Source organism: Trichomonas vaginalis, chromosome IV (genome assembly GCF_026262505.1).
Source record: "Trichomonas vaginalis G3 chromosome IV, whole genome shotgun sequence".
In the NCBI taxonomy this organism is placed as follows: domain Eukaryota; phylum Parabasalia; order Trichomonadida; family Trichomonadidae; genus Trichomonas; species Trichomonas vaginalis.
Window position 1 is genome coordinate 38704067 of NC_067206.1, and position 23206 is coordinate 38727272.

General features: G+C 30.2%; 7 protein-coding genes and 3 pseudogenes across 10 annotated transcripts, besides 4 other annotated features; 2 read left to right on the forward strand and 8 right to left on the reverse strand.

The window, feature by feature from the left end:
- Positions 1-6930: part of a mobile genetic element that runs on past the window's edge.
- On the forward strand, positions 110-557 carry TVAGG3_0245670 (annotated as a pseudogene). The gene has a single exon. A coding segment is annotated over exon 1 (448 nt).
- Positions 2304-2974, reverse strand: TVAGG3_0245680 (annotated as a pseudogene). The gene has a single exon. A coding segment is annotated over exon 1 (671 nt).
- On the reverse strand, positions 3430-3874 carry TVAGG3_0245690 (protein of unknown function, DUF4106 family; the record flags this gene model as incomplete). The annotated part of the gene is made up of 1 exon (XM_051227850.1): positions 3430-3874. A coding segment is annotated over one exon (445 nt), but the record flags the coding sequence as incomplete, so codon positions are not given.
- TVAGG3_0245700 lies at positions 4251-5856 on the reverse strand (annotated as a pseudogene). The gene has a single exon. A coding segment is annotated over exon 1 (1606 nt).
- Positions 6931-7546: 616 nt separating the features above from the next.
- Positions 7547-8565, reverse strand: TVAGG3_0245710 (protein of unknown function, DUF4106 family; the record flags this gene model as incomplete). Its single annotated transcript, XM_051227851.1, has 1 exon — positions 7547-8565. A coding segment is annotated over one exon (1019 nt), but the record flags the coding sequence as incomplete, so codon positions are not given.
- Positions 8566-8830: 265 nt separating this feature from the next.
- TVAGG3_0245720 (protein of unknown function, DUF4106 family) lies at positions 8831-9285 on the reverse strand (the record flags this gene model as incomplete). The annotated part of the gene is made up of 1 exon (XM_001294485.2): positions 8831-9285. A coding segment is annotated over one exon (455 nt), but the record flags the coding sequence as incomplete, so codon positions are not given.
- Positions 9286-10370: 1085 nt separating this feature from the next.
- TVAGG3_0245730 (MYB protein-related family) lies at positions 10371-10814 on the reverse strand (the record flags this gene model as incomplete). The annotated part of the gene is made up of 1 exon (XM_001294486.1): positions 10371-10814. One exon carries the CDS (start codon positions 10812-10814, stop codon positions 10371-10373), a length of 444 nt encoding a protein of 147 aa, XP_001294487.1.
- Positions 10815-12751: 1937 nt separating this feature from the next.
- Positions 12752-12969: a mobile genetic element.
- Positions 12970-14881: 1912 nt separating this feature from the next.
- Positions 14882-15088: a mobile genetic element.
- Positions 15008-15088: a terminal%2Cinverted (terminal inverted repeat of MuDR-N2_TV transposon ID:TVAGG3_0245750).
- Positions 15089-17426: 2338 nt separating this feature from the next.
- TVAGG3_0245760 (MYB protein-related family) lies at positions 17427-17864 on the reverse strand (the record flags this gene model as incomplete). Its single annotated transcript, XM_001301632.1, has 1 exon — positions 17427-17864. One exon carries the CDS (start codon positions 17862-17864, stop codon positions 17427-17429), a length of 438 nt encoding a protein of 145 aa, XP_001301633.1.
- A 3695-nt stretch (positions 17865-21559) lies between these two features.
- TVAGG3_0245770 (Ankyrin repeat family) lies at positions 21560-21757 on the forward strand (the record flags this gene model as incomplete). Its single annotated transcript, XM_001301633.1, has 1 exon — positions 21560-21757. The coding sequence occupies one exon, from the start codon at positions 21560-21562 to the stop codon at positions 21755-21757; it is 198 nt and encodes a 65-aa protein (XP_001301634.1).
- Positions 21758-22371: 614 nt separating this feature from the next.
- Positions 22372-23018, reverse strand: TVAGG3_0245780 (RNA binding; the record flags this gene model as incomplete). Its single annotated transcript, XM_001301634.1, has 1 exon — positions 22462-22980. The coding sequence occupies one exon, from the start codon at positions 22978-22980 to the stop codon at positions 22462-22464; it is 519 nt and encodes a 172-aa protein (XP_001301635.1).
- Positions 23019-23206: the final 188 nt, after the last annotated feature.

Sequence of the window (23206 nt, forward strand, 5' to 3'; positions counted from 1 at the left end):
CCAACTTCCTCTTGTTCTTATTTAAAACATTCTCAAATTTCTTGTCAATGTCAGCAAACTTTTTTTCTAACATATTTTTAGAAAAATTAAAATTTTTATCTTTTAGAAAATGTCTAGCGATTTCGCTATCTATATTCGAGACAAGCTTTTCGACAGCAAAACATCTGTCGACCATAAAATCTTACATAGTGTAAACAAGAAAGGTGAATTTGTTCTAAAGTTCTGTTTCTGGGAATATGACAAGAACCATAAAACATTAAGCAGAGCAGTCTTAAAATTTGTCAATGACAGACTTGTTGACAGAGATGACGCCTCTTGGAGAGATGAAGTCCAACAAAACTTCTTAGAATGCAAAGAAGACACATGCGCTGTTCTTGAAGATGAAATAGAAAACAGAATAGAAGAGCTATTAAAGGACAAAGAACTTTTACAAAAATATGGTTCTGAGAAGTTTGACATAACTCCACCAGAAAAGAAGAAGAAAGAAAAAGAAAGAAAAGAAAGTAGAAGAAGAGAAGAAAGAACCAGAGCCAGAGAAAAAGAAATTTGACATGTAAAAATAAAATTTTATTTTTAGAACATTTCTGGGTCAATGTCAATGTTCTCTTCCTCTTTAGGAGCAAACACTGGCTTAGACTCTAAATCTTTTTACAATTACCTTGAACTTCTACAACTTTAGACTCATAATATTCATAGTCGTCTGCTTTCTTTGGTTCATAAGGTATAACAAGTTTGTATGCTTTGCCTTCTTTAAGGTTTGAGAACCTTCTGTCAAAACTTTCGTTGACTGTTAACAAACCTTCTATGTCTAAGTCTTCAAATTTCGCACCATTTTAGTCACAATAGCAAACTTAACTGGTTCGATGTTCCAAACTTTGCTGAATGAAGACTTTTCAAAATGGTAGAAGTAAACATTCAAATATGTGAATGGGTCTAGTTCTTCTTAAGTCCTGACATGTACTTGTTTACTGAGATGAATTTCGTCATCTTTTCTATCGGATAAAAAAATATTTTTTTTTAAAATTTACTCAGAAAAATTTTTCTTTGTATATACACCATTCTGTACGTCTAAAAGACTTTTGACATTTGCCAAGAATGTTCGTTTAGACGCTGTCATATAACCATATTCTTGACAATACTGTTTTACGAATCGTACAATGACCTTTCATCTAAACACTCAAAGTCAGTTTCATCTATGAACAGTTCATATACACTCTTGTTTGCTTCTAACAATGTTTGTCTCTCTTCGGTATGTGGAATTTGTCTTGGATTGAACTTTGAAATATCTAATGTCATAAAATATGAGAACAAGTGGTTGTAAAAGTCAGATGTCAAAGTTTCTGCTAAGTCGTCAAAATATTCTGTATCTTGCATATGAGAATCTGACGTTCTGACAACTACATATCTTCTGTCGGAACTTTCTAACTTCATCGGAACAGCATTGTTTGAAACCATAATGAAATTTGCAACATTTTCACAAACTCTTTGGTCTTTATATTTTCTTTCAACAACTCCAACTTTGTCTGTTATAAGACTCTTCAAAGCATCTGAGTTCAAAACTTTTGTTGTATCTATACTTTGAAGTTCGTTACATACTATAAGTTTCATATTCTCTATTGAAGAGTTAAATTTACGCAGATGTTTTCTAAGTTTGTCATATTCGGATTCGAATAGCCCTCTAACAGTTTGCATAAGATATCTGTAAAGAAAGTGTTCTTACCTGTTCCTTGTTTTCCAATTATAATGAGAGCAGTTTCATTTTTAGCACTTGGATGTTGTAAGATGTTTGCAAACCAACATAAGATATACTCATAGACTCTTTCGTTTCCATTGCATATAATTTCTTTGACATGGTCTAACCAAGCTTCTATAACATTTTCTTTCCATTCTACTTGTTCGTATTTATATCCAGTGAAGATAGAATAGAAGTTTGGAGAAGGTGTATAAATTTATACCACGAACTGAAAAATCTTCTAACTTTGACAATAAGATATCCCAAGCATCTAACATCTTCATGCCAACTTGTACGACTTTTATTTTCTTAAGTTTCTGTTTACATTCTTGTTCTGAAACTATTGTCGCTTTAGGTTTGTTAAAGACTACATCCCATTCTTTCATAACATAACATTCTGGGGCAGAGTCGACATAAATGACTAAACGTTTCAAATTCTCGACTGCTTTGTTATAGTCTCGAAATGGACACATATTTCTGAATGTTTGGAAGTCATAAAAATCTGAAACATCTATTCTGTACATTTTTATAAAAATAAAAAAAAATATTTTTTTTATTCTTGAGCTATTTGTTGTTCTTGAGCTATTTGTTGCATTTGTTGTTCTTGAGCTATTTGTTGTTGAAGTTGTTCTTGTAATACAATACTTTCACCAGTTGCATCTTCCAATTCGAAACTTTCTGCCGTCATTGACAAATACATAGGACATAAAAGTTTTACAGGAACAAAGTTTGCGTCAACTAAGGTTAAGTTTATGTTTGCTAAAGTGTTTGAGTTTACTAAAGCTGAAAACTCTGCATTCGAATGAACAATAGGCAAACCAGCAGAGAATGTGTTATTTATACGCATAAGTATCTTTTGGTCATAGTAGTTTCTGTCGACATTCGAATAACACTTTGAACCTAAGTTTGAAACAATATATAAAATAGGTGTACTTAAAGTCAATGGAACAGACATTCCTTGTATGACACTTTTCCTGTTATAGGAAACTGTTGGTAGTAAAAACCAGATATAAGTTTTGTATTATAGCTCATATTGTTTATAGTAAACTCAGTCGGACATCCAAACATAATGAAACCTGCTCTAGTTGCAGCACATGTTACACCCGTACTTAAAGTATTAAATAAGTCAACAAAACCTGTTGGTGGTATATCTGAGTAAGTATCTTCAAAGGAGTATTTTTTACCATTCACAACAATAAAATCTTCTGGTGTCAAAAGAGCAAAACAGGCTTTAGTCGTCATTGTGTTTAAAGTTAGTTTACAATATCGTCCTTGAGGACTTTGTAAGTTTGTTGTTATAGAATTATATGACTCAGGGTTTTTAGTCGTAATAGTATAAACCACTATGTCTTCTGCCATTTACATATATTTAAAAGTTTTTCTGAAAGTGGAGAAGAACTTCATCTAAACTTTCACATGGCGTTTCTTGAAGTTCTCTGTCTAAGAAGTTCAAATATTTTGTAAAGACATAGAACTTTCCTTTGTCTACACGAACAAACAAACAGGGTCTTTCATATCGTTCAAAAGTGTGTAAAGTCCTTTACATGAAATAAAGTCTATATTATTTTTCTTCAAACATCTTTCAAGAAGTTTTGACATTTTTACTTAGCAAATAAACTTTAATGAAATGTTGTGGTCGTCAAATATTTTTATAACGTCTGGGAAACTATATTTTAAGTTCAACGTTTCACTTCCTTTCATAACGTATATCTTGTCAATGACATTATATGAAACACCACAGCAACTAACGTCGGGTTCTATTTCTTTGATGTTTATATCGTCTGCCTCTGTCAAAAGTTTCAATAGTTCTTTCAAAACTTCATGAGGTGCAATGACATATGAGTTCACTTTTACAGGGTTGTGTTCGACCAAGTTTAACATTATACCTAAAGCTTGACAAATCTTCTCCTGAGTTTGAAGTTTGTCTTTCAGTTGTTGGTAGTCGTTTCGAATATCTGCAACAGAACTTAAGTCTCTGCTAACTTCAGGGTATGTTGGTTGTTCTTTTACAGGAACTATTGTTATACCATCTTCGTCTTCGTATGGTTTCCCCACTTCAACATCTCTGTCTTTGACATTGACAATAACACTTTGACTGTTTGTTTGAGTTGGTGAATTTAACTTCACATCTGCCACCGCCATTAAACCTTTTGAAACACTTACGCTTCTATTTTTCGGAAATGACATTTTACTTAGAATAAAAAGATGGACGTATTTGAGTATCTCTTCGAATTGAAGCAGAACAAAGTTTACACACACAAACAATACAAATACATCGACAGAATAGTTCTTTATACAAACAATGGAAAATGTTATAGAATAGCAGTCTTTGCTGAACCAAAATATTTTCATAAAGCAAAGAAAGTTGGTATAACCGAAATGGTGAAAGTTCTTGAAGCAGACAAAAATATAACAACAAAACTGACCGATATTTCTAAAGGAAAGTTTATAATACAATATTATGTCAAAACTGGCGTACTGTCAATATTTGATGGAGAGAAGTCAGTTCAAGAACAACTTACTGACCTGCTGCCAAAATCTGCTCGATGGAAGCTGTCGTTATGCCAATCTGAGGAGCTCCAGCAGGTTTCATCGAACGAATCTTCAAAAGAGCATCTTCCGTGAAAAGTGCTATTGGTTTTGTAAACTTCTTTGCTTTCAATTCATCTGGACCGTCTCTGTCACCAGTATATTGTATTTGAACTGTACCAACAGTTGATATACCACCATAAAGTCTTCTGAGTCAGCAAATGGAATGCCAAGCCAAAAGTTTGAACGGTCTCCATTTGTATATTGAGTTTTTTGACCTCCTGTATGAGTCCATACTTTCACATATGGCATAATAGAACTTTGCATTTCAGGGTTAATGGTTGTTGTGAAGTTGTTGTTAAAGTTCATAGCATCTAATGTCAAGTTGTATGACCTCATATCCTCAACTGTAGAATATTCTTCTCTTGGATAATATTTGCCATCTATGTTTATATGATATTTAATACCGGGGTTGTAGAAACAAGAATAGTCATTTATAGTTCGTCTGAACAGTACAAACATAGTATCTGCATGTTTCATTGCAGTTGTTAAAGCAATATCTGTTCTTGCACCTGGGTCAGCACTTTGGTTTCCAACTTCACCTGCAAAGTCTTTGACAGATATTTGGTGTATAGGGAACATAAGTGGAACTGCAATATATTTGGCAGCTAAAGCATTTGAAATATCTGGGTCCAACATATAGACTGCAAGTCTGCTTTCTATTCTCTTGCATTCAAATTTTTCGCATGTGAACTTAACTGGGTCCCAAGCAGTTCCAGCAGCATTGAAATAATAGTTTACTTCAGTGTTGAGGTTTGAGAAACCAAAGTCTAAGTCAACTTTGTCTTTGCAAAATTCGGCGAATGACGTTTGATTTGCTCCCTTTACGTCTGTAAGAGTGAATGGGTCTTGCGTTGGTGCAATGACTAAGTTATTTTTGCTTGGAGTAAGTTCGATAGAAATTTTTCCTGCCCAGTTTGGCAAGTATCTTAAAAACCTGAAGATGAGGAAAGATGACAAAGGAACTCTAAGTTTCAGTTTTACTTTGGTTACTGCTGCTGCAGTTTGTCCAGAAAGGTCAACATAAACTCCTGGAACGTTAGGGTCAAGTCTTCTTATTTTCTCAATGGTGGCATACTGGTCTGTTTGTTCTCTAGCTTGTGGTTGTACTGAGTTTCTCAAAGCGAACCATTCATAGTTTGCCATGTTACTGTTTGAACTAAGTCAGAGTTAGAATATATCTTATATCCCATGAAAACTTCTGGAGCATATTGGTATCCGACATAGAAAATTCCATTGCAACCTTTCTTGTCAGACAACTTGGCAGAAGGTTTTATTTCAATGTCTTGTTCCACGTATAAGAATGAGTTGTCAATAGAAATAATATGAAACCTGTCGCAAGCAATATCTACTGTTGTTGAAGAACCTTCTCCAAACTCACCTACGTTTCCATAAGAAACAGCAGTTGTATATTCGTAAGTTCCAGGAACTATTTCTGACCTTCTAATGGCATTGTCGCATTCGTTATACCATTCGGAAACATTTCCGTTCATGGCATCCAAAACTGTTGGCGTTATATTCTGAGCGGCGTACATTTCATATGGGTAAAAATATAGAATAGTTGGATTTATATATCATAATTGTTTCGGACCAAGCTTTACTTTCTTCCTGACTGAGTTTTTAACTCTTCTTTTTCCTTCATTGCCACTACTTTCACTAGATGAAGTTACTTCTTCACTACTTTCACTTTGTTCTACTCTTCTTCTTCTTCTTTGGTGTCGCTTTTGGTAACTTGCCCTCTGCTTCAAGTTGTTGCATCTTTGCCTCATGTTCACCTAGTATGTTGTAAATTTCCCATGTCCTTTTTGCCTTTGGGCTCTGGTCGCCCATCTCAGGTAACCTATATCCTAGAAAGATTTTGTCATAGTTTGTATTTGAGTCTTCGCGTATTGTTTGCATGACTCTTTCCTGAGTTTCCGGTTCAAGCTCTTCAAATATAGCTTGTCCATATGGAATAAGCTCGTTTCCAAATATATGTTTTTGTAGCCATTCTGGTTTTCTTTCCATGTTACCAATAATATCTTTTGTGAATGGGAAAGCTTTTACCCAACGTTTCAGGCTTGCGTCATTTATTTCTGTAGTTGGTTTTATTTTGTCAAGGAACATGTTTTTCAATACTAACATTTCATTTGGTACTGTCCATTTGAGTTTTCTTAAATATTCATCCTTCTCGGTTCATTGTCTGCAAAGTAAGTTTTTTGACATTTTGTAAACTTTCGTTTGCAAGGTCATGTACAATAGGTTCTCTTCCTTCTCTATCCCTAACTTTCTTTCTAAACTCTTCACCAAATATACCATCTTTATGGTTCTGTGTAGTTCTTTGAGATAAATGTTCTAGAACGTCAGGTGTTATATTTCCATCAGCCATGTTCATTTCATACTGGTCCAAAATATCTGCATGTTTCATATCTTTCAATGGCATTAAAGCCGCGCTGAAAATACCAGCTATATCTGGTTCACCATTGACTTCCATTGCGTCTACAACTTCTTGGAATTGTGGTTGTAAGTTTATGAACCACCCTATCCGGGTTAGCTTTATGACCCCATCTCATTGTAGTTCCATAGTCTGCAGAAACAAAAGTAGGTTTGTTTCCATATTGGCTAGGTTCTGAATGAACTTTAAACAATGTTTCATTTCTATATGTTTTGTTGAAATTTAACCTTTTATTTTCACCGAGTTCAGCCAAAGATTGAACGTTATATGGTCGTAAGTAAAAAGGGTTATTGTATTTGCGTACATTTTCTTTCAGTACTTCCATTCTATGCTGAATATTTTCATCTGATGTTGGAGTCTTTTGTATGTCGGTGAACATTTTTCGATATTCTTCTACTCTGTCAGCCGAATTTTTCTTAGACTCTTGGAAAGATTCCATATTCACCTCATAGTCTTGTTGAGGGTCAAGATTTTTCGGCTGTTCCAAATCTTCATCTAGTTCTGTGAAGTTAGTTTCCAAAGGAGGAACTTGTTCGTTTCCTTCAGGCTCTTCTAGCTGTTGTTGCTGAACTATTTCTTCCATGTCTGGTTGTATCTGAACTTCTTCCTGTTGAGTTTCTTGTACCTCATCTGGTGGCATTTCATATATTCCGAGACCGTTTTTAAAAAGTTCCCTATCTAAGTCATCCGGACTCATAAACCTTTCTTCTTTCGTTCCGTCTCTATTTTTTACGCGTTTCATGAAGAGAGTTGAATTGTCATTTAGCTCTGACACCAAATATCTCGGAGTAAATTCGTTCATGTCATTTGGATGATATGCTATTAAATCATATCCCTTAGCGAGCTTGTATTTTCCAGGTTTGAAATTATATCCCATTTGGTGCTGAGCCATAAAGCTAAATAGGTTCGGGTCAGTATTTCCTTCCTTGAACTTTCTAATAGCTTCTTTATATCTGTCACTAAAGTCAAGAGTATCTGGGTAACCATAGTCTTCTTTAAGCATTTTTAAGAAATCTTGGTTTCCTTGTTCTCTACTTCTTTTATGTCCTTGCTCTGTTTGTTGTTGTTGTTGTGCTGGATTTTGAACTGTTGGTTGCTGTGTTGGTTGTTGTTGCTGTGCAGGGTTTTGAACTGTTGGTTGTTGTGCAGGGTTTTGAACTGTTGGTTTTGGTTGTTGTTGTGGTGCTGGATTTTGAACTGTTGGTTGTTGTGTTGGTTTTGGTGCATGCCTGTGTCTGTGTCCATGTGACGATGTAAATGTTTTAGGTAGTCCTGGTGCAGGTGCTTCTCTTGGAGGGTTTGGTGGTATATAGGTTCCACTAGCTAGTATATAAGTTCCACCAGCTGGTATATAAGTTCCACCAGCTGGTATATATGTTCCATCTGCAGCATAGTGTCCTACCTGACTTTTCGTTTTTAAGAAAGCATTTACTAGGTCTGTTTTGGTCTGTTGTAACTCTTTTTCTTGACTTTCCACAACAGTTGCTCTAACGGCGTCATAGGCACTTTGAACTGCCTGTCTCGTTGCTGCATCTGTTATTTTCGTCATATTTTGTGCTACTTCTTTTAACTCTTTGTCGAAACCTTCAGACTTCAGTTTCTTTCCAGATGAGAAGTCGTTCACTAGTTTCACCTTACTATGAAGAGCTTCGAAGGCGTTCTTAAAGTCAGCATTCATTAAAGCTTCATTTGAACTGTCTTCATCCGCTTGTATTTTTGTCCTTATTGACCCTATAAGTTGGGCTGCTTTGGCGTTGGCTTGGGTATCTAACCAGTCATTGTTAGCTTTTATATATTCTGCGCTTTTTATTGCCTTTTGCATGGCTGCGTCGTTATTTTTACTTTCTTGTGCTAAGTTTTCATACTGTACGGTTTGGTTTTGCAACTGTAAAAGTTTTTCTGCCTTTACATTTGCTTCAACTTCTTTTTTATACTCATCGCTATCCATATATGTCTTCAGGGCTTTTTGTTTTATCTCTTCATCTTTCAGTACTTTATAGTAGTATGGTTTTTCATGGTTTTTCAAATTTATAACATCTTGTTCCATTTTTGCTACTTCTTCTGCTTTTTCTGACACTTTTTTTGCATATTCCTCTGTACTTAGTTCTTTCAGTTGTTCTTCTTTCTTCTTTTTCTCTACGTTTAACTCATTGAGTTTCTTTGTGTGTCTGTCATATTCTAGTTTCTTTTCGTTTTCACTTATTTGCTTCTGTATGTCTATGTTTGACTTTTTGACATCTGATATTTGATTTTTGAGTGAACTCAAATTCATTTGACTTTGAGGGTTATAGGCTGTTCCGTCTGCAGCTCCACCATAGCCTGCCATTTTCGCTAAAAGTGCCGCTCTTAAACCTCCACTCTGTGCACCAAAAACTCGGTTTAAAAGCATAGGATTGCTTGACATTTGTTGCAACATAGTGGGGTCATTCATTATTTGTTGTTGCAACTGTTGTTGTGGTGTCAGTTTTACTATTGGATGTTTCAATGCTCTCTTCCTCTTACGTATATTCTTACGTAGCTTACGTGGCATTTTAAGTGAAGTTAAAAAGCGGTTTTTGACAGATGTTTATATGACACTTTTGTTCAGCACAAAAAACTACTCGGTCAAAGTGTTGTCAGTTTTGTAAAATAACCGTCCTATCTCATTCTATAAGGGGGAAAGTCTTCTCAAAGTATACTTCCTTGGAACGCCCGTAACTTTTCCTGTAGCGACGTTAGACCCTTACTTGTCCGGACAAAGCTATACTAAACATCTTCAGGGCTAGAGGGCACGAAGTGCCTGGAGGCCCCACTACCTTTTTTTTTTTTTTTTTTTTTAAATTGGGGAAAATTATTCACTTTTACAATTATGTTCAATTATCTAAGAAAATTTTCTTTTCTTATGAATTAATAATAATTATTCAATTTTAAATAATAATGAGATATTAGTCAAGGATTAGAGCAAAATATCATAATTAATTTCATTTCAGCCAAACTTATTGTTTGATTCAGACTTCAACAATGGAATAGAAAGATATTTAGATTCTAAGATAATTTTATTTGACAACTCTATCCATTAGAATTCATTGATAGATGCTGTTTTAGATATATGAGGAGTTGCAAAATTGAATTGGATATGAAAAAATAATAAAGACTTTCCCTTTTTGGAGATACTTCCCTTCATTAATCAGAAACTTCAAACTTTATTCATTGGTTTGTATTTTCTTCATAAAAAGAGCGAAATTCTTAGAGGATTTGAGAGATAGTTATTCATTATTTCTTCTTTAAAAATATGAATAAAACGGCTATGTGTCCTACTAATAAATAGCTATCGAAACGAATTTGATCAAAAAATTATACACTATTCAAAAAGAAAATATCTAAATATCTGAACTACACAATAATGAATAAATATTTTATTGATGATGAATTTATTTTTCAATGATAATTTTATATAAATTTATTGAATTTCGAGTCTTTAAAAAACTCAACTACTGACCCTATACTATGTTCAATATATTTTTGAATAATGATTGTTTTTGCCTTCCTATTCTCCAGCAAAGAATTCCTACTCATTCTCAAAATTTGCAAATCATGAAAACCGAAGAATCAAATATCATTTTAATATAATTATGGTTAACAAATTGTTCCTTGTTCAAAATTAAAAAATTCAAAATCTGAAATTTCATTATTAAAAAAGAAATTGGAATCAGTATTTCGGGTTTCCTCGCTTTGTCTGATCCTGTTTTCTTTCCGTTGCATTTGGTAGTATCTGATCCTGACTTGTGTTGGACTTTTGTTTTTGAAATATTTCGAAATCTTCGACCACTTGTTTCCTAAGTTTTTGTGTAGTGATTGTATTAGTTTGTCATCTTCATCAGTAAACTCTGCGCTGTCCATTGATAAGAAATTACTCCATCTATCTTTTATCGCGCGTTTAGAATGAATTCCTAAGAAAATATTAAAGAGTGAATCAACGCAGAAGTCAACTCCTTTATCATCCAAGTGGAGATTGAATATTGATGTTATCACAGCATCTTCATTACTTGTGAATCTTCGAACTTTCTTTTCGGTGTCCATTTCTTACAAGATATGACAAATAAAATTGAAAGTTCATTCAAAACAAATTGAGATGGAAAACAATATTTTCTATCAAACTTTACAAAATTAGCTTGACCAAATATAAATTGAAATCAATTCGTGTCTCGAAAATTAACAACCTATTAATACATACTGTTTTTAAATCCAATTTTGTTTTTATTCACTGTATGATCAGTGGAATGATTTTACCATTTGAAAAAGCATCATCATCGTAATATAAAATGAATATGAAACAATAAAAGAATCATATTTTTAATTTCAATAAACTTTATGAGCCGGTAACTATATTCTCCAGCATTTTTTAAAAATTCAATGCTTTATCAACTATCCGTCTAAATTTCCCTTCAATTTTCGAAAAATCCAGAAATAAGTCAATTATATTTATTATGTATTGTTATGATTATTTCATTGGAAAACCTTAATTTGCCAAATTTTGACATAATTGAATGAATGACAAATATAAATCGATGAAAATTTCCGATCAGGAATACAATAATTTACGATAAGACGATATTCGATGAAATTTTTTAATATATCTGGATAGTCTAAATCCATTACCAAAATCATCAAAGCATCATTTTGTTGAACTACCTTATTTGTCAGAAAATATGAATGATGTCTAAAAATCCTCATTTTTATAAAGTGATGCATTCAAATGAGTTAATTTATATTAAAAAAGAAATACATTAAACATGATTTACCTTTCAATGTATGTCAAGTTCTACAGATGAATTGAGGTGTTTCTAAATGTGGGCATGTTTGACTTAGACCGATTTAAAGAATTTCAGTCAAAAGTGCTTTGTGCACTTTGGATAAATAGTTCTAATACAACTAACGTGGAAATGTTATCTGTGAACTGACTCATTAGGCTTCTGTACTTAATGAGTTTGAGATATATTTCACATATATCTTTAAGAAATCAGTGATTATAGCGAAGTTGTAGCTTGAAGAGGCAATTTTCATGATAGCATGTTAAACTTGTATTTAAACTTAATCCCAAGATCTCCAATGATGCTTAATTACAGGTAATATCTTAGAATCATGTTTATTAGTACTAATATCTTCTGAGAAAATATCTAACTTCTTGTTAGTTTTAAGTCTTTACATTGAGGATTTTTGTCTGTTGAAAGTCGTTTTATAACTGTAATTTTAACTATCATTATTTATTGCATACCTAGGAACAATGATACCTTTACATCAAAATATAAGAAATGATCGAAGGTATACATTGTACTCCACTTGATGAACTTAAATACTGAAATTTATTTTTCATTTCAATTTCAAGTTATTGAGGACATTTTTACTTATTTGACAATTATTTTTAACATAAGAAAATTAATGATTCATGGTTTTTTGAACAAAATGGACCTTTTCAAAACAAATTTGTAAAAAATTATTAATATAAATTAATAGTGCAATTTCAATGTATGGTCTATCAAGAACAAGGAGTTCACAGTTTATAAAAATCCAAAAAATTATATTGAAAATTGCAAACAAATAATTCTGGTGCACCCGTATGAATAGTTAAAAAACTATGGGATTATTGTAAGAATTATATTGAGTTACAATTTTGAAAGTGAGTAGGAATAATTTGCTGGAGAATAAGAAGATAAAAATAGTTTGTACAATACAAGATACACAATTCTGAATGCCTCGATTAGTATTTTTTTTAAGATAAATTCATTTCATAAAAATCATGTTTCAATAAATATATCATTGTAAAATAATTTATTTAGTATATATTTTCGATTATATTCCATTATTTCGTTGATATTTTTAAGCTGAAGTTTGAAATTTTGCTTAAACTACAAATTAATTCTATTTCTAATTTACAGTATTATTGCCTAATAAAATATATAATGATTTTATTATGTAATAAAGAAATTACTCTTCATTCGAAAAAATCCGAATTTATGGGGTCATTATTGATTTTGTAATTTAATCGTCGTCGTTATCGATTTTGTAATTTAATCGTTATCGTCTTTTTCTAAACGTGCATTTTTTGCTTTCGGAGCTATTGAACATACATTGGCCCTTACCAGCAATTGAAAACTATTTTTCATTATCAACAATTACATTACTCCGAGTTATTCATCAATCAATGAAAATCGATATATAGTCCATACTTCAATTTACAATATTGGCAAGTCCGATTTCACTTGGCATATTTAACTCATATAGAAAAACCAGTTGGAATCGGCAAAATTATCTTTAATTCCATACATAAGAAAAAAAAATTATAAAGTTCTTCAATAATAGCAAACTAATAGTTTAAATAGATTTACAAGTATCGCCCATCTACTTTTGATATAATTCACATATTAAATGTAGAAAACTGGTTTAAAATAAATATTTCAAAAGTTCGAAAACGATTTATGAAAAAATAACGTGATGACATTTACTAAATTTGCTCTGTATTAAAGTATCGATGATAGAAAGAGCATATTTTGTAAATATTTCAAAAATATTTAAAAGTCGGAGAAATTGTATTGTAATGTACTATAATTATGTTACAAATCCGATTTAATACTAATCCTTCGCTATTGAAGTTGTTTTGAGAAGGATATTCTCTAAATTCTTGATAAATCTTTAAAATCTAGAGTAATCGTTTTGTAAACTTAACAAAACTAAAATGTATACCAATAGATTGGCATTTTCTACGTTTTCAAAGTGAGAGAGTGTAAATTCTTTTTTTTTATCCTATTAAGGTTTTTAAAAAATTTATTTAACAATAGGATGTTTAACACTAATTTTTTAAGGACTTCGACTTTAGCATCACATAAATATGTTATTTTCTATATTAAAACGTAATTTTGGTGGTCTTAGAATAGAAAAATATGCAATATTCGTGGAGATAATGAGGGTTCTTAAACATGTTCTTAAAAATAAATAAAATAATACAAATCTTTATTCAATCTTTTGATATTGTTGGTCCTCTCTTTGTGAAAATACTTAACTTCAAAGAGTATTATGTTTTACCTAGTGAGGACCTTAAGTTTGCAAAAACATAATAAAAGTAAAATAAAAAAGATCTGATTTATCACAAAACTTTGAGTATTATAGGATTTAATATATTTTCTTAGTAGATTATATGATTTAGTTTCTTAAAATCTAAAGTATTTCTTGAGGAAAATATAAATTGAAATTCAAAAAGTAAAAAAATGTAAACAAATCAAATTTTAAATGGACCAAATGTTGATTTTTCATTCGTTTTCTCATTATCGAAAAAAATTTGGAAAGCTAAGAAGTCAATAACAAGTTATATAATACAACAAAACCCACATCGGATATGTTTTCATCAAATAGTCTCCTAGATTTGTTATGAAATTAAAATATCATGATATTTTAAGGGCTTTTGATTTCAATATTAGAATTATTCAGTTATATCGTGCTAATATCAATTGCTTTATACAATTAATCGTTTACAAGCTGCAAAAATCGAACAATAATTTGACTTTGTAAAAAAAGTGCGTCATTTTTATTCGTTATACTTACAAAATGTAAACATTACGAGAAACATTTACATTTGTAAATGTAACAAGTAAAGTTGTATCGCATAATTTGACTTTGTAAAAAAAGTGCGTCATTTTTATTCGTTATACTTACAAAATGTAAACATTACGAGAAACATTTACATTTGTAAATGTAACAAGTAAAGTTGTATCGCATAATTTGACTTTGTAAAAAAAGTGCGTCATTTTTATTCGTTATACTTACAAAATGTAAACATTACGAGAAACATTTACATTTGTAAATGTAACAAGTAAATACATCAGATTTAAATTGTAAATGTAGTTTATCTCTCTCATCTCCTTTTTAAAAGGTATTACATACATACGAACGCATGGGTCACTCAATAATTAGCGTGATAATAATTGAGGATAGACTGTAATCGTAATTTTATTTTTGGACTTATATTTCGACATTTTGAAGTCGCTTGAAAGTCTTGCAAATGATTAAATTTGGAAAATTTGACCTAAGTCTGCATTATTTTGATGACTTAAACAATTCTATAAATCTGTTTTCCTAAAAATTTAAAAAGATATAATTTCAATTTCCCTAAATTTATGTAATTCATATATCACCAAAATATTTGGACTGCATTTCGTTTGTCTGCACCTAATTAAAGTCTAAATACCAATTAATTTTGGAGTTGCATTGCTTTTAATGTAAAAATGCACGTTTAGAAAAAGACGATAACGATTAAATTACAAAATCGATAACGACGACGATTAAATTACAAAATCGATAACCTCTCGAATTTATGAATTCAAAATCTGAAATTTCATTATTAAAAAAGAAATTGGAATCAGTATTTCGGGTTTCCTCGCTTTGTCTGATCCTGTTTTCTTTCCGTTGCATTTGGTAGTATCTGATCCTGACTTGTGTTGGACTTTTGTTTTTGAAATATTTCGAAATCTTCGACCACTTGTTTCCTAAGTTTTTGTGTAGTGATTGTATTAGTTTGTCATCTTCATCAGTAAACTCTGCGCTGTCCATTGATAAGAAATTACTCCATCTATCTTTTATCGCGCGTTTAGAATGAATTCCTAAGAAAATATTAAAGAGTGAATCAACGCAGAAGTCAACTCCTTTATCATCAAGTGGAGATTGAATATTGATGTTATCACAGCATCTTCATTACTTGTGAATCTTCGAACTTTCTTTTCGGTGTCCATTTCTTACAAGATATGACAAATAAAATTGAAAGTTCATTCAAAACAAATTGAGATGGAAAACAATATTTTCTATCAAACTTTACAAAATTAGCTTGACCAAATATAAATTGAAATCAATTCGTGTCTCGAAAATTAACAACCTATTAATACATACTGTTTTTAAATCCAATTTTGTTTTTATTCACTGTATGATCAGTGGAATGATTTTACCATTTGAAAAAGCATCATCATCGTAATATAAAATGAATATGAAACAATAAAAGAATCATATTTTTAATTTCAATAAACTTTATGAGCCGGTAACTATATTCTCCAGCATTTTTTAAAAATTCAATGCTTATCAACTATCCGTCTAAATTTCCCTTCAATTTTCGAAAATCCAGAAATAAGTCAATTTATTATTTTATGTATTGTTATGATTATTTCATTGGAAAACCTTAATTTGCCAAATTTGACATAATTGAATGAATGACAAATATAAATCGATGAAAATTTCCGATCAGGAATACAATAATTTACGATAAGACGATATTCGATGAAATTTTTTTAATATATCTGGATAGTCTAAATCCATTACCAAAATCATCAAAGCATCATTTTGTTGAACTACCTTATTTGTCAGAAAATATGAATGATGTCTAAAAATCCTCATTTTTATAAAGTGATGCATTCAAATGAGTTAATTTATATTAAAAAAGAAATACATTAAACATGATTTACCTTTCAATGTATGTCAAGTTCTACAGATGAATTGAGGTGTTTCTAAATGTGGGCATGTTTGACTTAGACCGATTTAAAGAATTTCAGTCAAAAGTGCTTTGTGCACTTTGGATAAATAGTTCTAATACAACTAACGTGGAAATGTTATCTGTGAACTGACTCATTAGGCTTCTGTACTTAATGAGTTTGAGATATATTTCACATATATCTTTAAGAAATCAGTGATTATAGCGAAGTTGTAGCTTGAAGAGGCAATTTTCATGATAGCATGTTAAACTTGTATTTAAAACTTAATCCCAAGATCTCCAATGATGCTTAATTACAGGTAATATCTTAGAATCATGTTTATTAGTACTAATATCTTCTGAGAAAATATCTAACTTCTTGTTAGTTTTAAGTCTTTACATTGAGGATTTTTGTCTGTTGAAAGTCGTTTTATAACTGTAATTTTAACTATCATTATTTATTGCATACCTAGGAACAATGATACCTTTACATCAAAACATATAAGAAATGATCGAAGGTATACATTGTACTCCACTTGATGAACTTAAATACTGAAATTTATTTTTCATTTCAATTTCAAGTTATTGAGGACATTTTTACTTATTTGACAATTATTTTTAACATAAGAAAATTAATGATTCATGGTTTTTTGAACAAAATGGACCTTTTCAAAACAAATTTGTAAAAAATTATTAATATAAATTAATAGTGCAATTTCAATGTATGGTCTATCAAGAACAAGGAGTTCACAGTTTATAAAAATCCAAAAAATTATATTGAAAATTGCAAACAAATAATTCTGGTGCACCCGTATGAATAGTTAAAAAACTATGGGATTATTGTAAGAATTATATTGAGTTACAATTTTGAAAGTGAGTAGGAATAATTTGCTGGAGAATAAGAAGATAAAAATAGTTTGTACAATACAAGATACACAATTCTGAATGCCTCGATTAGTATTTTTTTTAAGATAAATTCATTTCATAAAAATCATGTTTCAATAAATATATCATTGTAAAATAATTTATTTAGTATATATTTTCGATTATATTCCATTATTTCGTTGATATTTTTAAGCTGAAGTTGAAATTTTGCTTAAACTACAAATTAATTCTATTTCTAATTTACAGTATTATTGCCTAATAAAATATATAATGATTTTATTATGTAATAAAGAAATTACTCTTCATTCGAAAAAATCCGAATTTATGAATTCAAAATCTGAAATTTCATTATTAAAAAAGAAATTGGAATCAGTATTTCGGGTTTCCTCGCTTTGTCTGATCCTGTTTTCTTTCCGTTGCATTTGGTAGTATCTGATCCTGACTTGTGTTGGACTTTTGTTTTTGAAATATTTCGAAATCTTCGACCACTTGTTTCCTAAGTTTTTGTGTAGTGATTGTATTAGTTTGTCATCTTCATCAGTAAACTCTGCGCTGTCCATTGATAAGAAATTACTCCATCTATCTTTTATCGCGCGTTTAGAATGAATTCCTAAGAAAATATTAAAGAGTGAATCAACGCAGAAGTCAACTCCTTTATCATCCAAGTGGAGATTGAATATTGATGTTATCACAGCATCTTCATTACTTGTGAATCTTCGAACTTTCTTTTCGGTGTCCATTTCTTACAAGATATGACAAATAAAATTGAAAGTTCATTCAAAACAAATTGAGATGGAAAACAATGTTTTCAATCAAAAATTATTGTAAACTTTACAATTTCCAAAATTATTGCCAAAAACCGACATATTTTCAATGCAAGAGCCAATGGAACAAGGGTATATAAAAACTCAAATTTTAGTTTTATCTGTTCTCAGCGATATTATGATCTTTTTACCCACATTTTTTTATTAATTCAATCATCAGAAAATGAGGCATTTAACACAACTATTAACTATTTCATACTTATTTAAACCGAAAAAATCATTCGCCAACAATATTGAAAAGTTGAAAACCGCAGGTTTAAAATTGTTTTCATTTTTCAAATAATCCAAAATTTGAGATTAATTTTTAATTTTATTGATATTTCATCAAACGGTCAAAGTACTTTTGCAATTACTATTGGTGATCAGACATTTGATTTGAAGCAAGAAGTCATCCTGAATGTAGGATTTAAAGACATTCAAATTACAATTCCATATAAGTATTACTATCTCAAGAAGTACTCAAATCACTTTGAGAAGACATTCCATTTCTGAACAAATGGTGCCTGCCAAGAACTTCTGATCAAGAATATTACACTACATACTGACCAAGAAGAATTTCCATCATTGCATAATAATATTCATTTAAGAAGAAGTCCAAGCTTTCAAATTCGAAGTATTTTTAGCTTTCATTCTCAACTTCGATGTCAGCATGCGAAGAGAATTTTACTCATTCCCATTCCTTTTCATCATCGTTCAGCTTTAATTAAAACTAGGATATAAATTGGAAGATGGAAAATTATTTAATGGAAAAGAAGTTACATCTGGTGAGTCGTTCTAAATGAGATTTCTTTGTGATGGATTTCATTAATATCATGGATAGAAATAAATATGACTCGTTCTTATCGCAAATGTTTCATTAATTGTTCAGCCATATAATGCAAATGATGTTAGCAACTCTACATTTATTTCTGAATATTCATTTTTTCAGGATATTTATTAAATCATATCAGAATGACTTTTGATTCAAACATTATGAAATTCATATTTGGCTCTTGTCAAACTCATAGCTGAAGATCATGTGAAAGAGTTCTACCAAGATCCAAACATTTTTACTCCCTGACTTATAAAGAACATGGAATTAAATTACATAAACATATAGATTTGAAAATTATCAAATTTAGAGATCAAATTTACAAAGAAATATTATCATAGCATTCACGGAAAGAGAAGGATTTGATGAAAACCAAAAACTTCAGAACAGTTTATTTCAATATTATTGTGATCCATTTTCATTATTTGAATCAAATGGTGCAAATATCAATGAAAAATCTGATCTCGGAATAACTGCTATTAATAATTTAAATTTCATATTAAGGATACCCTTACGTGTCAGATTTTTTGCGCATACGAAGAAGTCATGCTAGACATGAGCTATAAACCTGAAATTTTAGCAACATATTTAAAACTTTTTAAACTACAATACACTTTAATATTCAAGAACAAAAATATTCTTTTTAGAAATTACATAATTATTTTATGTGAAATCTATATAAAAACATATTTTGCGAGCGTAACTTTTTTCTTTATAAGCACCTTATATGACTGATAAACTGTGAAGGCACATAATTGTTAATTCATAGAGTTGATATGTTTCCAAAATTGAGAGGAAATTTGAAAATTGAATACCCTTTCAATTCAATTTTCAAAAGATATCAGCTCCTTCAATAATTGAAGGACGATTTTGATCATTTGCTCTTAAAACAAGTATGCCATGGAGAAAAAAGTTACGCTCGCAAATCTGAAATATAACTATCATATAAAAAAATTAAATTTCTAATTTTTTACTCTATAGATATTATTGGCCATTTGTGTAATGCATAAAAGTTTATGTCATATGCATACATTTGGAAGTATGGGAGACGAGGGAAATTACTTCTATGAGGGACTAGGATTTTTAAAAATTTCTCTATCGGACTCACCATTCAATTTCTCGAAAATTAAAAAAAAATCAATAATAGCTAAAATGTATTATGCATAACAAATTTTAATGTTAACGGTATTTTTTGAACTTCATGACATGAATTTTCTTTATATTATTTTTTTTTTGGATTTTCTATGATTTATGCGATAGGCTGGAACAACATTGTAAGTGCAATGATATCATTTATAGAGAAATCTAAAACTTCAGCATTCAGAACTCGCAACCACAAAAATATTCATTTGCTAAGTAAGTAAAGTTGATTAAGTTCGACACTTAGCTTTTATACGTAAAACCAAATGTGTATTGTTATTTCTTGTTAAATTATTGAGAAAAAAATAAATTGTAAGAGAAACGATACTGATTATTGAAATAATATGAGAGGTAGCTGCAGATTTCTTCATTAACATGCCGGAAATTTGTTAATCTTGGTTTTCTATCATAAAATCTGTCGAAGAATCTAAAAACGGAGATATGAAATAGAGATCATGTAAATCTAGAGTATCCTGTCAGAAAAATAGACTAAGCATGTAACCCTTTTTTGGTCATAAACACTTTTTACCACTTAGTCATACAGATGATCATTAAATTTAAACGAGCACTTTTTGTCAGAATTTATTCTTTTACAAAGACAGAAGATTTTAGTATTATTTAATATTAGTGCTGTAGCAAAATTCAAAAAACGGTGAAAATTCAGTGAATTTGTGAATTCACATTTTTTTTTCGACATTTTTTCTTGATATATCCATGCACATTAAGAACACAGCTTTGATACGCTTAAAAAAGCATATTTCATATGAAATTGTTAAAGAAATAAACAAATTTATATAAAAATTGCACTTATGGGCAGTTTAGATATATAATTATATATATAACATATATACAAATCCATAGACAAAGTGCAATAACTACAATGTTGTAGAAAATTACAGCAGAAATACTGACTTTTTGAAGGATAATAAGAATTCTTCTAAATGTTGTATTTTTTATAATTTGATTGATTTTTTTACTATTTCATTAATCTTTTATGAATAATAATTATTTTAATATATGTGCTATTAAAATTTCAAATTTTGACTAATATATCTAAGTTATCTGAACGAAACATTTAGAAAATATCATACTTACATTGAAATAGCAAGTAGAGCATATTAATAGCAAGTTTCTTGGCTTTATATCTATCATCTATTGTTGTTTGATCAAACAAAATTCACTCTATTATATGGTGTCAATTAATTAAAACAATTTTTAATAGTTATTTATTTAGTGCGAATAAGTGCAAACTCATAAATGAATAACTTAATAGTAGAAATGAATTATCTGATATATAAATCTCACATTTTGTCCATCAGAAATACTTTAATTGCATACGCATAACTATTAGTAATACGTCTGGAGTGTCAATTAATAACAATCCCACAACAAGTAAAATTCAGATTTTTATTAAACTTATTTTTTCCTAAAGTTTCTCAAATTACTATATATACATATGTGGATAAAATAATAGTAATATTGTAAAAAATTAGATAATTTTTTTTATTTGAGAACCTCTCAAAAGTTCATTCAATTTATCAATTGTTTCAGTTTGATGTATATTCATTTCTGGAGCCTAAAACTTTAGCAATCATGACAATATCATATTCTCTTTCTAACTACGCAATGTAAGGGTATCCTTAATAGCATAGAAACAATCATGCTTCATATTTCATATGAGGCAAATATCAATGAAAAAGATAATGATGGAGGAATCCCTCATTATAGAACAACAACGAATAAAAGTATAATAGCAGCTAAGCTTCTTATTTCACATGGTGCAAATATCAATGAAAAGATAATATTGGAAAAGCTACTTTCACCTATGCATCTGACAACAATTATAAAAAATAACTGAACTTCTCTTAAAAATGGCGCAAAAAAACATTAAATAAGCTAAATACAGAATATATCAATGCTTTTTATTTTAACTTTTTTTTTCCTCAATAAACGAAGATCATGTCATTTATGCTTAAGTGCACCCTTAGGAAATAAATTTATTCTTGTCAGATGACTACTTTAATTCTTAAACTTTGGGATTTTGCACTCCCAAAAAAAAATTCCTGACGAATATCTGACAAAAAAGTGTCGGATATAAAATCAGATGTTTTTGTCTCATATTTAGCCAATATATATGTTGGAGCTGGATCAAACCATCGTCAAAAACTGATTTAAACGGAGTTACACTATTTTCATTCAAAATTAATTATATTATTCACTACCAACATTCATTTCGATATCATCTTATAAAATTTCATCAATAATGAATTACATTTGCATTAATAAATCATATCAAGTATGATTTCTTCATTAATTGGCATCAATATATACCAAATCTTTGCAATTAAAATATATTGTTATTTTTTCTCAAGAATCTAGCCATAATCAAAATTAATGTGTTACAAATAATCAAATATTTTTATATTACCCCAATTAATGCAAAAATGAAACCGAAATAATAATTTCTAATATTTTTAGTCAAAAAAATGATAACGTAAGCCAATTACATATACTTTAAATAGATTTAACTAATATCATATTTATTCAATTTATATCTATATCTTATTTGAGTCCTTCTGGGGCATAACGAACATGTATTTCTTTATCGTTTAGAATACCTCCATTCAGGTGTTCTATAGCAGCATCAGCTTCTGATTTATTTCTGTAAGTGACAAAGCAGATGCCTAAGTATTTACCTGTAATTGCTGTAGCCATAGCGCAATAAAGAACTTCTCCGTATTTCATAAAGTGGAAAAATATGTCTTGTTCTGAGATTGATTGATCGAGTCCTTCGATAATTAGCTTGTTCTGGCCACTCTGAATGAAATTAAGAGTTTCTTCATCTCCGTAAGTGATTTTGATTTTATTGTTATCAACTAATGCATAGTTAAACTCGTGAATTGCCTTTTTAGCTGCTTCGTGATCTGTAAAAACAACATGTGCGGTTTGCTCTGTTTCATGTGGTTCCATTTTTGGAAGATAAACAAGCTTAATTTGGCCGCATGGCTCAAAGATATTGCGAATGGATGATTCTGTGGCATCAAGTGGTAATCCTCTAACGAAAATCTTTGTTGGTTCCATGGAATGAAATAATTTTCAATTCAAAGTGACAAAAACCGCCAAAAATTTTATTGTCCCTTTATGATCTGCTAGACTTGTTGGATAAAATGATATAATTAATACCATTAGGAATTATATATTATATTGGCAACAGTTCAGCACTCAGTAGGACATTTATCTTCGAGTAAAATGACGTAAATTCATTGAAAATCATAAACTTATGTATTATTATTTATTCAAAATAAAT